Genomic DNA, 18,448 nt, shown 5'->3' with positions numbered 1-18,448 from the left:
TTCCTCCTCATCTCTGTTGTAAATGATGTCACTCTATTCTCAGGCTGTGTCCCCTGGTCCTAAACTCATTCACTATAGGCCACATCTTCTCCATTGATATTAATGAGTCAATAAGCACCTCAGGCACTTCGCTGGGTGAATTGATAAATCAGGATCAATATGTGAAAGTTTAGTGGCACATGGAATCAGTGGTAAGGAATTGGAATTGGTGAAAAGTCTTACATTTACATTTTATTCATGGGAAATAAATAAACAGAATTGTTAAATGTTTTAAAATGGGAAGTTAGGACTCTGTCTATACTGCTTGCTGCCTCAGTAAGTCAGCCAGCATAATCAAACCCACTCACCCTGGACATTCTCTCTTCTTCTGTCTCTTATCAGGCAAAAGGTACAAAAACCCAGAAAGCATTTGCCACCGGGGTCAAGCACAGTTTGTACCCTGCTGTTTTAAGACTAAAGTTTCATTTATTTATTTGTCCAGCGATACAGTGTGGAACAGGCTCTTTTGCCTCTGAGCCACACCGCCGGGCAATGTCCAGCAGCTCCATCTAATTTACAATGACCAGTTAACATTTGGGTTATGGGAAGAAGCCAGAACACCCAGGAGAAACCCCCCCCCCCCACTTTCCATGGGAAGAGTGTACAGAGACTCCTTACAGATGGAGCCAGGATTGAACTCTGAACTCTAATGCCCCAAGCTGTTATAGCATCGCACTAACTGCTACGACTCTGAGGTGCTACACATTATATCCTTATAAGACCATACTATTCCCAGTACTGGGTGGCAGGGTGAAGATGTGTCTCTACCAAAGGAGGTGTAAGGACCTCTTTTCCTCTGCAAGCCTGCAGGTCACCCTTGGGCAAGGTGTAGCACCTGCTTAGCTCCCTGATCAGGGTCACATGAAGCCATGGGAGCAGGTAGTGGATGGTCATATGAGCAGCTGGTACATATCACAAGTCCTGGTTATGTAACCACTGATACCAGGTAGACAATCTCTGAAGAGCATTGATAATGGCTGGGTCACCCATCTTGTAAAGACACCGCCCAGAAGAAGGCAATGGCAAACCACCATCGTCCACGTCAGACGACACACCGCATAATGATGATGATTCCTAGTATGTTAAGATGGACTGTTGACCTCTCAGTCTCTCTTGTTACGACCTTGCACCTTAGGCACTGCATTTTCTCTGTAGCTGTTATGCTTTATTCTGCCTCCTGTTTCTGTTCTACTTCAATGCACTGTGTGATGATTTGATCTGTATAAACCATAGGCAAGGCAAGATTTTCTCTCTATCTCAGCACGTTATTATAAACCAATACTGATTATGATTTCAATAATAATCTTTATTATGATTAAGGTTTGCAGAAAATGTATCACAATGATATCCAATGTTAATTTATTTCCCTACGAAAAGGTAATGTATTACGTTTTTCCTCTCTACTCAGATCCCTGAGGAAACGGAAACGTTCACAGTCATCCTTTGGAATGTCACTGGAAATGCTAGGCTTGGAAGTTTACTGAATGCAACATTGCTTATCAATAAAAATGATGATCCCATCTATTTTGAAGGTTTGGTTCACTTCATATATGGTTTTTCGACAAACATTTTGACAATTTTTTGACACAATTATTGTCACTAATAGATGGAACGGTGTTAACTAGAGAATTAGGTGCTTCTCCCTTAGTCAACCCTTCCCATCTCCCTTGCCATCTGTCTCCATTTGCCAACCATCCTCTTCTTTCATTTGGTTCCACCATTGGTTTCCAGCCTTTGTCTCGATGTTCTTCATTCTTGAGTGCCCTCCTAGCTTCATCTGCCCATATCTTTCCTATCTCCCACTTTTGATATCACCCACCAAGCTTCATCTGCCATGTTGTTTCCACCAATTGCTCACCAAACTCTGTCTCTAAATTCCCCTCCCCCTCCTGTCTCCAGTAACTCAAATTCTCCCACCTCTCTCCATCTGCCCATCCCTCCTCACCTTGCCTTTTTCCACCTATCACCTACCAGCCTCTGACTTGTCCAACCCTCTCACCACTTTTATACCTGCTGTCTTCCTCACCCACCCTTGTCATCCCAGTCTTGATGCAGGGTTTCGATCTAAAATGTCAGCTATCTCTTTGCCTCCACACAGGCTGCACGACCCACTGAGATTTCCAGCAGTTTTTCTTGCTGCAGCATGTGTTATTGTTCTCACCTCTGACACTAAGTTTGGGTACAATTAGACTGCCAGGAGGCAAGCCTTCTTTTCAAATAGTTTGCATGTAAATGCATGTAATCTTTGATGATTCCTGTCACCATCAAAGAAGTGATACAGGGGTCTGAAGATATATACTTAATGATTCAGGAATTGCTTCTTACCCTCTGCCATCAGATATCTGAATGGACAATAGACCCATGAACACTACCTCAGTACGTTTGTTCTCTCTTTGCACTACTTATTTAATCTATTTTTAAAAATATATTTCTTATTGCAATTTACAGTATATTTTTATGTCTTGCCCTGCACTGCTGTCACAATTACAACAAATTTCAGTATATATGTCAGTGATATAAAACTGATTCTGATTGAATTACGACTTTCTCACTAATGAGGGTGCATGGCAGGGTTCAGGTTCCATTTCTGCCTCCTTCTGCAGCTCTGAACTAAATCACTTCTTTTTTTCTCTTGCTCCTATGTGTGCTGACAAATAGCCTCTACAAATATCTGCTTACTTCAACCAAACCTTCTAGTCACAAGAGATTCTGCAGATGCTGAAAATCCAGAGCAACACACACAAAATGCTGGAGGAACTCGGCAGGTCAGACAGCATCCATGAAAATGAATAATCAGTCGATGTTTTGGGCTGAGACCCTTCTTCAGGACTGGAAAGGAAGGGGGAAGAAGCCAGAATAAGAAGGTGGGGAGAGTGGGAAGAGTACAAGCTAGCAATTGAGTCTTGAGGGGGAAGATAGGTGGGTAGGGAAGGGGTGATGAAATGAGAAAGTGAGAGGCGATAGTTGAAAAAGGCAAAAGGCTGGAGAACAAAGAATCTGATAGGAGAGGAAAGTGGATCATGGGAGAAAGGGAAGGAGCAACGGCACCAGGGAGAGGTTAGGCAAGTGAGCAGAAAAAAAGATATAAGAGGGGAGCTAGAGTGGGGAATGAAAGAAAAGGGAGGGAGGAGGGAGGGAAAATTTGCTGGAAGTTCATCGATGCTCAGGTTGGAGGCTAACCAGATGGAATATGAGGTGTTGTGCCAAGCTTCACATTTCCTGCACTCGTACTCAATGGCTTTACCTCCACAGTTGCCTTAGGCAATGAATTCCACAGATTCACCACCCTCTGGCAAAAGAAATTCCTCCTCATCTCTGTTCTAAATGGATGTTCCTCTGTTCCCTCAGCCCCTGAACTCCCCCACTATTGGAAACATCCTCTTCACATCCACCCTATCTCGGCCTATAACGTTGGTAATATTGATCCTTGTCTGATTTTTCTTTATTGTAGAGCCAAGTGTAATTAGAGTCCAAGAAGGAAGTGTTGCCAATCTCTCGGTTGTTAGAAATGGATCTGCAGACTTTGTCACTGTCGTTGTCTACAGTATTGAAAATGGAGGAGCCAGCCAACGTGAAGGAGACTTTAATTCTCCATCTGAGAATATGACACTGGTAATTGAAGTTGGAGAAAGAGCTAAGACCATTTCTGTGATTATTAATGAAGATGATATTCCTGAAACAGATGAGATGTTCTACGTTGTGTTACTTAATTCTACAGGTATAATAATTTGTTTCTCTTCAGCAGTAATTGCTGTTGTTGGAAGTTTTGTCATGAGGGCATCCATATCATTTTCCTAAAGTAAGAAACACAGAATGAGAACGCCAACTATGCAAATGAGTTGAATTGCATCAATTTTATTGTGAATAAAATTGTCATGTTTCATATTTTGTTTTAATCGTAAGAGTTAACTGCAAATAGTAAGTCAAACTATTTTTTAAAAAAAACTACCCTGAGAATTAACGTTTTAAAATGGATCACTTTGGAGTCATTAGTAAACTGACCCATTACTTAATGAATATACAGGAGAGTGTTCAAGAGTTTCATTTCTGAAACAGTACAATGGGGATGTAGTTGGCTGGTGGTGTAATGGCATCCGCACTAGACTTTGAGGCAAGTGGTCCTGCGTTCGAATCCGGCCGGCTCCACGTATGCTTTCTATCTGTTCTGGGTTGAGTGTTGAGTTAGCAACTCGGCCTCATGCTGAAGAAAAGGCAAGGTTGCCGCCCAATGCACCACAAGGCATGGAGAGGAACAACATGAGTATTAGATTTTCAGAAGAATTGCTGTCCTCATCCTGTCTGTTTTATGATGATTTCTGCTTTTTCCTTTTTATTGTGAATTGTTAAGTGTCTGTTTACAATATTTAATTTATTGTTACCTTTTTTTAAAGGAAACATCTAGTGCACGGAATAAATCTGTGATAAACCTATTTTTGTACAATATGTTATTTTTCAAAATGCCATATTCATTGTGGGAAATTGAGATTTTATCTGCTGATGTCCTTTGTTCTAAAACAATGTTGAGCTCTGAGTTCCATTTAATTGCCCCAGGCGATACGGTTATTCATGAATCTGCATGGGCTACCGTCATTATTGAAGCTAATGATGATCCGAATGGAATCTTCTCTTTGGAATCTGTAGAAAAGACAGTTGTTGAGGGAACAACCAACAATTTTACGTAAGTATTAAGTTTTGTTTATTTTTTGAAGTTAATTTCAAATGTCAAACAGGTGGGTATGAAAGAATGGAAGGAATCTGTCCAAGAATGTGATATACAGTCTGTGGAGAGAGGTGCCTACATCCTTGAACACTGCGATGCCTTGGCAGTGCATGAGGAATTTTAACACAATCTGAATCAGGTTTATTATCACTGGCCAGAATCTCATATCAGTGGGAAACAAAGGAATGCAACTTTTTGTGCTTCGTGGAGAGCTGGTTGACGGAGGAGATATCAGATCACGCCATCGAGCCCTCTGGGTTCGCCCTGTTCTGGGTTGACAGGTCAAAAAACCTCTCTGAGAAGGGTAAAGGAGGAGGGGTTGCTTCATGGTCAACAATGATTGGTCCAAGCCCCAGAATGTGCGTTTTGTTCCCCAGACCTGGAGTACCTGGTGCTGCTATGCAGACCTACTGACTGCCTAGGGAGTTCGTGGCTGTTATCATCACTGCAGTGTATATTCCGCTGCAGGCTGATACTGTCCTGGCTCTCAAGGAACTGTATGAGAGCACCAACATGCTGGAGACTGCACACCCAGAGGCTGGCTTCATCATCACCGATGACTTTAATCGAGCACCACTGATCGAAGTCTCTCCAAAGTTTTGTCAGCACATCCAAATGAGCACTCGTGGAGATAACACACTTGACCACTGCTACACTCCCTTCCACAACGCTTACAAAGTTCTCCTTCGCCCAGCTTTTGGAAAATCAGATCACTCTTGGATCTTGCTTCTGCCAACGTACAAGCAGAAGCTGAAACAAGAGGTGGCCATAGTTAAAACTGTCCACTGTTGATCCGACCAACCGGCCTCCATGCTGCAGGACTGCTTCGATGATGTCGACTGGAATGTCTTCCACGATGAGGATGTCTCCGAGTTCACTGAGGGAGTCTCGCGCTTCATCTGGAAGCGCATCGACGATGTTGTCCCCCAGAAGTTAGTCAGGGTCTTCCTGAACCAGAAACCCTGGATCAATAGCTCCGTGCGAGCAACACTTACAGTGTGACATCGAGCTGACATCGCTGGTGATCAACTAGAGCTCAAGAAAAGCTGCTACGATCTGCGCAAAGCTATCAAGGCTTCAGAACAATAATACAGGGACAAGATTGAGTCAAGATTCACAAAGAGTAGCACACGTGACTTGAGGCGAGGGCTGCATACCATTTCAGACTTAAAAGCCAAATGTTGTGGTGCCACCAACATCACGGCCTCTCTCTCAGATGAGCTCAATCGCTTTTACGCTTGGTTCGATGTCGCTAACTCTGAGCCTCCGTGGAAAGGCATCTCTGAGGCAGATGTTTACAGTGAGTGGACAGTTGCAAGGCTTTGGGACTGGATGGCATCCCAGGGTAAGTACTCGGGATGGGCGCAACACAACTGGCAGTTGTGTTTACTGACATTTTTAGTCTTTCACTCTCCCAGTGTAGAGTGCCCTCCTGCTTCAAATTATCCACCATTATCTTTGTAACAATAAAGACCAAGGTAACATGGCTGAATGATTGGCGTTCTGTCACACTCACCTCAATAATAAGCAAATAGTTTGAGAGGCTGGTCAGAGATTACATCTGCATCTTGCTACCACCCAAACTGGACCCCCTACAATTCACCTACAGTCGATAGACGTCGCAATAGTCACTGCTCTACACACCATCCTTACACATCTGGAGAAGAGGGAAGCTTATGTGAGAATGCTGTTCTTGGACTGCAGTTCAGCATTCAACACCGTAATTCCCTCCAGGCTGGACAAGAAGCTCAGAGACCTCGGCCTTCACCCTGCCTTGTGCAGCTGGATCCTGGACTTCCTGTCAGATCGTTGGCAGGTGCTAAGAGTGGGCTCCCTCACCTCCACCCCTCTGAATTTCAACAGAGGATCCTCTCAGGACTGTAGACTGAGTCCCCTCCTTTACTCCCTGTATAACCACGACTGTGTCGCTGTCCATAGCTCTAATCAACTAATAAATTTGCAGATGACACTACATTGATTGGCCTTGTCTCAAACATTAACAAGGTTGCCTACAGGGAAGAAGTCATCTCTCTGACACAGTGGTGTCAAGAAAACAACCTCTCCCTCAATGTCACAAAAACAAAGGAGCTGGTTGTGGACTACAGGAGGAATGGAGACAGGCTCACCCCTGTTGACATCAATGGATCTGGGGTTGAGAGGGTGAACAGCTTTAAGTTACTCGGCATTCACATCACTAAGGATCTCACGTGGTCTGTACACACCAGCTGTGTGGAGAAAAAGGCACAACAGCATCTCTTTCATCTCAGCTGGTTGAGGAAGTTTGGTATGGGCCCCTAAATCCTAAGAACTTTCTACAGGGGTACAATTGAGAGCATCCTGACTGGCTACATCACTGCCTGGTATGGGAACTGTACTTCCCTTGATCACAGGGCTCTGCAGAGAGTGGTGCAGACAGCCGAGCGCATCTGTAGTTGTGAACTTCCTATGATACAAAGACAAAGACAGGTATGTAAAAAGCACCCATAGGATCATTGGGGACCCAAGTCACCCCTATCACAGTCTATTCCAGCTGCTACCATCCGGGAAATGGTACCGCAGCATAAAAGCCAGGACCAACAGACTCTGGGACAGCTTCTTCCACCAGGCTGATGAACTCACACTGACTTGAGCGTATTCTATATTCCATTGACTGTTCTATTTATTATAAATTACTATGATTGTGTATTGCACATTTAGATGGAGACGTCATGCAGAGTTTTTTACTTGTATGTGAAGAATGTAAGAAATAAAGTCAATTCAATTCAATATGTCATGAAATTTGTTGTTTCATGGCAGTAGAACATTGTAATGTATAGTAATAAAAAATTAACTCACAATTAGAATATACAGATTTTTGTATAGAATATACAATTTTAAAAAATAGGTATATGGACAGGAAAGGAATGGAGGGTTATGGCTGAGTGCAGTTCAGTGGGACTAGGTGAGAGTAAGCGTTCGGCATGGACTAGAAGGGCTGAGATGGCCTGTTTCCGTTCTGTAATTGTTATATGGTTATATACAGTATATACATAATAAATAAATAAATAAATAGTGCAAACAGAGAGCAAATTAAAAAAATGAGGTAGTTTTTATGAGTTCATTGTCCATTCAGAAGCTGATCCTGGGAAGTTGAGAGTGTGTCTTCAGGCTTCTGTATCCTCCCTGATGGTACTAACAAGAAGAGGGCATGCCCAGGGTTTAAGGGCCCTCAATGATGGATACTGCCTTTTTAAGGCATCACCTTTTGAAAGTGTCCTGGATGTGCATGGGGGGTGGGCCGTGTGGGAAGGCTAGTGTCCATGAGGGAACTGGCTGAGTTCACAACTTCCTGCAACTTTTCCTACACCAGACGGTGATGCAACCTTATATGAACAAACAAGGTTTGCTACCTTTTTCTTGCGGTCTCTTCTTGGTGTTCTATGTAAGGCACCCTTGCTGTGTTATGTTTCTGTTGACAAAGTATAAGAGACAGGAGGACAGAGATAAGTGGATTTCCAGAGACATTTTCCCAGCTCAGAAATAACTAAAAAAAAAAGGGGCATAACTTTAAGGTGTTGGGAGTAAAGTTTAGGGAGATGTCAGAGGCAGGGTTTTTGCATACTGACTGGTAGTTGTGTGGAATGCACTGCCAAGGGTAGTGGTAGAGACAGATACAAAGACACTCTTAGATTGACACATGGAGGGCTATGTTCTATATTATAATAATGGAGTTAGGTTCTGGTTCACAAGATTGCAAACTCTGATTTTTGGGGTTTCACTATCAACAGACGAATTTTGGATTTTGATTGTAGACCTGTGAAAGCCATGGGGGCAAATGTTGAAAATCTAAGGCAGGAGGCATGAATTTGTAAGCAATTGAAAACGTTCCTCAGCACAGAAATCTGGAAAGAATTTGACCCAGCACTCTGTTCCTTGGAGTACATAACAACCTTGATCCATTCCTCATACCGGGGCAGGCCTGATCACAGCGGATCTGTAGACTTCACTGAATTCAGAATAGGAAGGAGTTTGTGGGGCCTTTGGAAACGATGATTTTCAGGAACTGGGGAGCTAAGTAACTTGTGAAGTTTGATGTTCTCTGATTTGTGTATAGACAGTACTGGGACACAGGTTAAATTGGGAATTTTAGTCTCTACTTTTATGATGTTTAAGGATGTAATGCTAAGGCTTCATAAGGCATTGATCAGACCACACTTGAGGTATTATGAGCAGTTTTGGGATATTCCGGCATTGGAGAGGGTCCAGAGGAGGTTCATGAGAATGGTTCCGAAATGAAAAGGTGAACATATGAGGAGCATTAGATGGCTCTGGGCCTCTACTTGGTGGAGTTTCAAAGAATGAGGAGGGATCTCATTGAAACTTATTGATTACTGAAATGGCTAGATAGAGTACATGTGGAGAGGACGCTTCCAAAAGCAGGGGAGTCTAGGACCAGCAGGGACAGCCTCAGAATACAAGAACATCACACTGGAACTGTTAGATCTCTGTTTATTTTCTGATCCTTACTGTTCTTCCACGAATCAAGAGTGGCAAGCAGTCTTAATTCCAAACAAACATACAAATACTAAACAAACTAAATAGAGACCCGAGAAAGGATACTAGGAGAGCAATTAATGTTAAGGGGTGTAATACAAAAGAATAAAAGGTTCAGAGGTTTATTTTATTGTCTAAACATCCATGTACAATACAACTCTGATAATTGCCTTCTCCAAATAGCTACGACATACAGAAAAAACATGGGAATTGTTGAACGAAGAGCCATCAACTCCCCTGATATGAAAAAGTAGAAATAAAACCCGCAAACCCCCTCCCTTGCATAAAAAGCTAACAGATTGCCACACATGGAAAATGGCAGCTAGAACATCAAAAACCCAACTCCAACCCCTCCCTCGACAAAAAAAAGACAAAAGAGGGCACTTCAGAAAAATCTCTCACTTTTATAGAAAAAAATAAAGAAAATTTCTTTGATAGTGATGAATTAGTTAATAGGCTACATAATTACCAATGTGATGTATTTATTTTAATGTGCTGATACTTAGCCAATGAAAACTGAGAAAGCTGATAAACCATTAGTTTAGCTGCTACACCACTTTCTGCCAGTGACTGTGAAAAATACATGAGTTTGCTAAAAAGTACACCTTATAAAAATTATTATTAAAAAAAGATAGTGTAGATGTTGGCTCATGTGGTTGTCATAATATAGTAGTAAATTGTCTTTGGAGTATAAGACCAATAATAAACTGAGAACTCCAAAGTTATTAGATAATAAATACTTTTGTCACATGAGGGTACAGGCCACCTCAATCCCCAACTACCTGTATGCGAAAGGAAGGCTCCAGATGTGGTAATGTCCATAATCATAAGAGATTCTCTAGATGCTGGAAATAAGACTTTTTGGTATCCTCTTTGATATTATTGTCATATTTCACCTTTTCCTTCCTTTTGGTTTTTTAGTTGCCTTCTGTTGGCTCTTAAAAGCTTCCCAAACCTCTAACTTCCCATTAATTTTTGATCTAATATATGGCTTTTCTTTTGCTTTTATGTTGTATTTCACTTCCCTTGTCAGCCACGGTTCCATCACCCTGCCTTTAGAATACTATCACTTCTTTGGGATATGTCTGTCTTGCACCTTCCACATTTCTTCCAGAAACTGCAGCCATTGCTCCTCTGTTGTCATCCCTGCTAGTGTCCCCTTTCAATCAACTTTGGCTAGCTCCACTCACATCCCTCTGTGATACCCTTTATTCCACTGTAACACTGATGCATCTGACTTTAGCTTCTCCCTCTCAAATTCCAATCCTATGTCGCCTCTTTCTAATGATCTGATCTCATTTTTTTCCCAGCAGAGACATCCACACCCTCTCATCACTTATCTATCTTTTCAATACAGTGTGTATCCTTGGATGTTAAGCTTCCAGCATTGATCTTCTTTCAGCCACAATTCAGTGATGCACACAACATCATACCTACCAATCTCTAACCATACTATATGATCATCTACCTTATTCCGTATACTGTGTGCATTCAAATATAACACCTTTCAGTCCTGTTTTATCACTGTTTTCAATTTTGTCTACTGTTACACTGCAACTCATCCCACTGACTGCAATTTCCTTTCTGACAGTCTCACTGCACACTTCATCTAGTTGTATAACAACTGCCCAGCCTCAGTCCTATTACTCTGGTTCCCAACCCCCCCCCCCCCGCCAAATTAGTTTAAACCTTCCCCCATCTGCTCTCGGAAACCTGCCCATGAGGATATTGGACCCCCTCGAGTTAAGGTGTAATCCATCTGTTTTGTACAGAAGAGATCCCAATAATCCAGAAATCTGAACCCTTGCAATCAACAGCCAAATGACCCTGTTCTTACCCTCACTAGCACGTGGCACAGGCAGTAATCCAGAGATTACTACACTGGATTCCATTATTCTACCAAACTCTCCAACTTTTCTCTTCAGGACCTCCTCCCTCTTCCTACCTACTGTATGTCATTGGTGCCAATATGTACCTAGACTTCTGGCTGCTCCCCCTCCTCCTGTAAAATGCTGTGGACCTGATCTGAGATATCTGAGATATCCCTGACCCTTGTACTGGGAGATAGCATGCCATCCGAGTGTCTCTTTCACACCTACAGAATCTCATATTTATACCTCTAATTGTGGAATCCCCTATCACTACTGAAGTCCTCTTCACTCTCATTCCCTTCTGAACCGCAGCATCAGACTCGGTGGTAGAGACCTGGTTGCTGTGGTTTCCAAAACCGTATATTTATTTTTCAGGGTAACTGCCACAAGTGTACTCTGCACTGGTTGCCTATTACCTTTCTCTTTCCTGCCAGCCACCCAGCCAACTGGGCCAGCAGCTTGGGGGTGACTACCTTCCTGTAGTTCCTATCTATCACTTCCTCAGTCTCCCGCATGAACCAAAGTTCATTAATCTGCAGATCAATTTCCTTAATTTGGTCTCTAAGGATTTGCAGATCAGGGAGACTGGAGGTTTTCCAGAGTTCCAACGTCTCACACAAAGAACATACCCGTTCTCTGTACCATAGCGACAGAAAAAAACTTACTAGAAACTTACTTAGAACCTCTGCTTGTACTTGAGCCAAAGCCAGAGCCTTACCACTCTAACACTGGCTCACACACACAATGGCCACTCTACTTACATCTTCCTTCTTTTCATTGGCCCCGTGCTGCCTGCAGCCCACTGAACAGAACCGAAAGCACCAGAGGTCTTTTTAAACTTTACGCTGTGTTACCAAACAATGACCTCTTGTGCAGATTGCAGCCCTCTGATATTTGGTAAACAGTCAAAGTTTTGGGTCTTCATTAGGACTGGAAAGGAAAGAGGAAGATGGCAGAATGAAAAAATGTGAGGTGAGGGGAAGATGGTCAAGGTAGAAGGTGATGGGTGAAGCCAGGTGAGTGGGAAAGGCAAAGGGCTGGAGAGGAGAGACTACCATGGGAGAACAGGAAGAAGGAGCGGCACTGATAGGAGGGGAGCTGATAGGCAGGTGAGGAGAAGAGGTAAGAGGCCAGAGTGGGGAATAGAAGAGGGAAGGATTGGAGTGGGGAATAGAAAAGAGGGAGGAGCATATTGTAGAGGAGTGGAATTCTTGGGATAACAAAGTCTTCCCCCATTGCTAGGTAGACAGATGAACATGTCTTATTAGATTAGTAATTTATCCACAAACTGCGTTAATTCTCGAAACTTGATGTATGCTCTGTATTCCTATCTTCGTGGCAGTATTATATCCCTTATTAAATGAAGAAAATATCACAGATATTTTTTATCTAGTTTGTTCCAAAGTTAGTTGTTGATGAGACCTACATTAGTCAAAAGGTAAAATGAATTACTTTAAGTGAAAAATTATTTTTGATTTGTAACTCCTTTGTTTACTGACAGGATTTTGAGACAGCGAGGGATATTTGGAAATGTCTCTGTTTCATGGCAGCTATTTGTCAATGATACTTTACTGCAGCCTGGGCAGGAGTTTTCCAAAACATCTGGTATTGTGCTCTTCACTACTGGAGAACTCTCCTCTCCTATAACACTCCATGCACTTCCCGATGGAATTCCGGAATTTAGTGAAACTTATGTTCTCAGGTTGATCAATGCTTCAGGTATGTGCTTGATGCAAGACATGTTGAATAATAGTCCCATCAAACACATCTTTACCTCACCTCCTCTCTCCGTCTTCCATTAGGATCACTCGCTCCATGCTTACCTTGTCCACTCATCCCTTCCCACTTATACCTGCCGAAATGACTCCCCTGTCCTTTCACCTTCAGGTTCACCGCCATTCAGGGCCCCAAACAGTTCTTCTAGGTGAGGCGACATTTGATCTGCAGATTTATTTGATGGGTTTTATCTATTGTACCCGTATTGTACTCATTGTAAATTTGGGGACTGCTTTATGGAGCATCTCTGCTCCATCCACCAAAAGCGGAACTTCCAGGTGGTATTAAAATAGGAATTTTAATTCCTATTCCCATTCCTGTTTTGATATGTTGGTCCATGGCTTCCTCTTGTGTCACAATGAAACCACCCTCAGGGTGGAGGAGCAATATCTCACAATTTGTTTGATAGCCTCTAGCCTGATGGCATAGAAGTTGATATCTCTTTCCAATTTAAAAAAAAATTCCCCCTCTCTTTCCTATTCTACTATTCCAAACTTTGTCCTCTTGCATCTTCTCTGCTGTCTATCACTTGTCCATGGTACCCCTACTTCATCCCTTTCTTCCATGGTGCACTCCTCTCCTATCAGATTCCTTCTTCTCCAGCTCTTGGCCTTTCCCATTGATCTGACCACCTTTCACCTTCCAGCTAGCCTCCTTCCCCTCCCCCACCTTTTATTCTGGCGTTTTTCCCCTTCCTTTCCAGTCCTGATGAGAGGATTCAGCCTGAAATGTTGACTGTTTATTCCTTCTCCATAGATGCTGCCTGACTAGCTGAGTTCCTCCAGCATTTTGTGTGTGTGTGTGTTGCTTTGGATTTCCAGAATCTGCAGAATTTCTTGTGTTAATATATAAGTTACCTTGTTGTGTTTAGTATCTGTTCTCTCTTGTGGCCCCTGAAGGCTTGTTATTTTGCAGTTTATTACTAAAGTGATCACTCACTACTAAATCACTTCAACTGCTCTGCATTTGGGTCACATCTTCTCTACATTTCCTGACAATGAGCCCATGAATTCCACCTACATACTAGGGGCAATGTGTAGTAACCAATTAACCTATCAATCCTTTGGGTCCTTAAGATGACGAGAGAATAATCAGGGCCTCCCCAGGGAGATCCAGGTTTTGTAGGGAGATTGTGCAAACTCCATGAATGCTTTGTGTTTGTACGATAACATTGCAGACAGATTTACAATGCATGAAATTTGAGCTTGTATGTGGATTTAATGACCCTCTTGGATTTATGTGAGACTTTTAGCATTCCTATATTTTAATGCTTATTTCAAATTTAATATCAGAGAATGTATACAGCATACCCTTTGTAGACATCCGCAAGACAGAAAAAAAACCCCAAAGAATGAATGACAGAAACATTAGAACCCCAAAGCTCCCCCTCCCACTTGCTCCAGTAAAAACACCAAACCCCCCATTTAGAACAGGAAAGCTATCTAGCTTTTTTTAAATTAGATATTGATAAAACTATTCAGTTGAATCAGTCTGTAACAATTTATTAACTTCTATGTTAACTTCCCAGGTGGAGCTCCTGGCTCTGGTGGTCAGTTATCAAATCAGAGCTTAAGTGTCAATGTTGTGATTCCACCTAACGATGATCCTTTTGGAGTTTTCGTCCTGGATGCAGAAAGCCAGGACAGGGAGGTTGCGGAGGACGTGCTCTCAGACGAGGACATGTCGTACATTACTAACTTCACCATTCAGCGACAGCAAGGTGCATTTGGAGAGGTTCGAATTGGGTGGGAGATACTGTCCAATGCGTTTAGATACAGACTGCCTGAAATGACGGACTTTATACTGGTTGGAACATTTCCCAGCTCTGTTAAGCTACGTCCTCACACCAGACGTCGACACACGGGTACAGATGCTCTGTACTTTAGTGGGGCGCAGGGTGTATATGGAACTGTTCACCCAGAATATCAGCCATGGATGAAGAATACAGTTGCAAATTTTACATTGTCTGCTTGGGTGATACCTGATCTCAACACCAATGGGTTTATCATATCGAAAACAAGTGATAATGCCACCATTTATTATGCTATGAAGTTGATGACCAATGAATCCTCCTTGTCAGTGACGTTTTGCTATAGCGTGCTGAGCTCAAATATTACTCATGTTGCCACGGGAACAGCATTAAGGTACCTGGATGAAAATACCTGGATGCACATTATAATTGTGGTGGCTGATGGAATAATTGAATTTTATTTGAATGGGATTCTAATTCCTGATGGCGTTAAGCATCTCAAAGGTGAAGCAATCATAGATGGTAAGTGCTAAAGGCTGACCATTGTGTAGAGTCGGGATGGTGCTGCGGAGAAATTAGAGGTAGTTATTATAGAAAGCAAACAGTTTAACAGAGTGAATACATAAGACCATAAGACATAGGGTGGAATTAAACCATTTGGCCCATCGAGTCTGCTGCAGCATTCCAGCAAGGCTGATTTATTATCCCTCTCAACCCCATTCTCTTGCCTTCTCCCCGTAACCTTTGGTGCCTTGACTAATCAAGAACCACTTTGACACCCTGACTAATTGTTAAGTATACCCAATGACTTGACCTCTGCAGCCATCCATGGCAATGAATTCCAAAGATGCACCACCCAATGGCTAAAGAAGTTCCTCCTAATTTCTGTTCTAAAGTGACATCCTTGTATTCTAAAGCTTTGCCCTCTTGTCCTAGACTCCTCCATTATACATAACATTTTCACCATATCCACTCTGTCAGGCCTTTCAATATTCAATAGGTTTCAATGAGATCCCCCCTCATTCTTCTGATCTCTTGCAAATACACGCCCAGAGCCATCAAACGCTTCTCACATGTTAACCAGTTCATTCCTGCGATCATTCTCTGGACTCTCCAATGCCAGCATATTCTTTCTTAACATGGGGCCTAAAACTACTTACAATACTGGCTAAGTCTGGTCTGACCCATACTAACAAATCCTCAGCTAGCGTTGCTGCAGGGTCAGGAGTTTTTTTTTTAAATCAATGTTTTGGATGTAACCTTTAGTGATTGTGGTTTCTCTATTCATGATTTGAATGCAGCTGTTTTATTTGCTCATTGGTGATCACATATAATATAGTAGTGAGATCACGTGATCTGAGTATGATTTTCTCCTGAGGAGATATCTCCTTAATGGAGAATGCCTGTGCATGACTTTTGTTTAATGGGGGTAGGATGAGGGATGGGCAGCCACCACAGTGTCACTGACGGATCAAGGTCAGGTTCCAGTGGCAAGGAATGCATGATGACTGGGGACCCTTCACTGCTGCAGCCTTCCCCCACCTTCACTGCCATTGTGATGTGTCATCATCTTCCACCAGCTCCACTGTTGAGGATCACTCTTGGTCTGGAATCTCTCTTTTGACCTGGCCACCAGGGGTGTTTCTACCAGGATCTAAGATTTAGGTGGCATCACTCTCGAGGTCCCAGGAACTCACAAGCCTCTCCATCATGACAAGGTGATGATCCTCAGAGATGATTGTGATCACCCCATTGATCGCATCCATTGTGTACAAGCTGGCCAAGTGTTTTTAGAATTGTATACCTATATGGGCTTTATTTGGACCTTTGGAACATCTGAGGAACCAAGGGACCTTGATACATGCTTTTCGTAAATCCTATTATATTTTATTTTTTACTTGTAAAAGCTTTCAAAAAAATAACCTCAGTAGTTGATAGTAACATGTACGTACTTTGATAATAAATTTACTTTGGACTTCTGCTTTTTCATCCAAGAACTTTGGTGTAGACATCAGAAGGGAACTCAGCATTAGTAAGACCAAGTTATCGGCTGTGAGCTTGAGGAAGGAGAAGTCAGAGGAACACACAGCAGTCCTTGTCGAGGGGTCAGCATTGGAAAGGATGAGCAGCATTAAGTTTCTGGGTGTCAGCCTCTCAGAAGATCCATCTTGGACCCAACTTATTAATGAAATTACAAAGAGGGCGCATCAGTGGTTACATTTCATTAAGGGTTTGAGGAGATTTGATATGTTTCCAAAGACTAGCGAATTTCTATAGATCTACCGTGGAGTGTTCTGACTGCTTGCATTGCTGTCTGGTATGGAGGCGCCACTGCACAGGATAGGAAAAAGCAGCCAAAGGTTGTAAACTCAGCCAGCTCCATCGTGGGCACAACCCTCCCCACCCTTGAAAGTATCCTTATATGGTGGTGCTTCAAGAAAGTGGCATCCATTTTGAAGGACCCTCACAATCCAGAACATCCCCCCTTCTTATTACTACGATCTACAGTGTCACCGACCTGAGTTCACCTCCTGCCGCTGTCTGTAAGGAGTTTGTACCTTCTTCCATGACTGTGTGGGTTTCCTCCGAGTGTTCTGGTTTCCTCCCATGTTCCAAAGGTGTAGTATGGGCAAACTATGTTGGACTGTGCAGGTTGTTGGTGCATTTAACACATTTCATTGACGAAGGGTCTCAGCCCGAAACGTTGACTGTTCGTTTCCACGGATGCTGCCCGACCTGCTGAGTTCCACCAGCTTGTTTGTACGTGTTGCTTTGACCCCAGCATCTGCAGTGTACTTTGTGTTTTCATTGTATGTTTTGATGTTCAAAGTAAATTTTATTATCAAAGTTCATATATGTCACCATATACAGACCTGAGATTTATTTTCCTGTGGACATACTTAGCAATCTATAGAATAGTAACTATAACAGGATCAATGAAAGATCAACCAGAGTGCAGAAGACAATAAACTGTACAAATGCAAATATAAATAAATAGCAATGAAAAACCAGAACATGAGCTAAAGAGATGAAGAGTCCTTAAAGTGAGATAATTGGTTGCAGGAACATTTCAACGATGGCGCAAGTGAGTGCGGTTATCCCCTTTTAGCCAAGAGCCTGATGATTATGGTGTGGTAACTGTTTTTGAACCTGGTGGTGTGAGTGCTGAGGCTCTTGTACCTTCTAGCTGATGGCAGCAGCGAGAAGGCAGCATGACCTGGGTGGTGAGGATCTCTGATGGTGGATGCTGCTTTTCTACAGCAATGTTTCATGTAGATGTGCTCAATGGTTGGGAGGGCATTACCCATTGCCAGATCCAGGATGGGTCCTCTGAAATAGTAACACCCAGGAATTTAAAGCTACTAATCCTGTCCAGTTTTGATCCCCTGATTATTACTGTCTCCTGGACTGCTGGTTGACTTCTCCTGAAGTTTAAATCAGTTCCTTGGTCTTGCTGACATTGAGTGTGAGGTGGTTGTTATGACAACACTTAGCCAAACCTTCAGTCTCCCTCATGTATGCTGATTCATTACCATCTTTGATTCAGCCTGTGACAGTGATGTCATCAGCAAGTTTGAATATGACATTGGAGCTGTGCTTAGCCACGCAGTGAGTAGAGCAGGGGGCTGAGCACACACAGCTTTGTGGTGCTCCTCTGCTGATGCAGATTGTGTAGACAATCCCAAATGCATAGGGTCTGTGAGTAAGGAAATTTCGAGTTCATGTGAAAAATAAAACAAATCTTTAATCCGTCGTTTG

At 42.7% G+C, this 18,448-nt stretch overlaps 1 protein-coding gene across 1 annotated transcript in view; it reads left to right on the top strand.

The window, feature by feature from the left end:
* The window catches only part of adgrv1 (adhesion G protein-coupled receptor V1), a 539,532-nt gene that overhangs the window by 105,749 nt on the left and 415,335 nt on the right, over positions 1-18,448 (top strand). The window contains exons 16-20 of the mRNA XM_059969328.1: positions 1,448-1,571; positions 3,491-3,757; positions 4,591-4,717; positions 12,665-12,882; positions 14,468-15,211. Of these exons, the coding sequence (XP_059825311.1) occupies positions 1,448-1,571; positions 3,491-3,757; positions 4,591-4,717; positions 12,665-12,882; positions 14,468-15,211 (1,480 nt within the window). The remainder of the gene's footprint in view (positions 1-1,447; positions 1,572-3,490; positions 3,758-4,590; positions 4,718-12,664; positions 12,883-14,467; positions 15,212-18,448) is intronic.

Source organism: Hypanus sabinus, chromosome 5 (genome assembly GCF_030144855.1).
Source record: "Hypanus sabinus isolate sHypSab1 chromosome 5, sHypSab1.hap1, whole genome shotgun sequence".
Lineage (NCBI taxonomy): Eukaryota > Metazoa > Chordata > Chondrichthyes > Myliobatiformes > Dasyatidae > Hypanus > Hypanus sabinus.
This window is presented reverse-complemented; position numbering and strand designations above follow the sequence as displayed.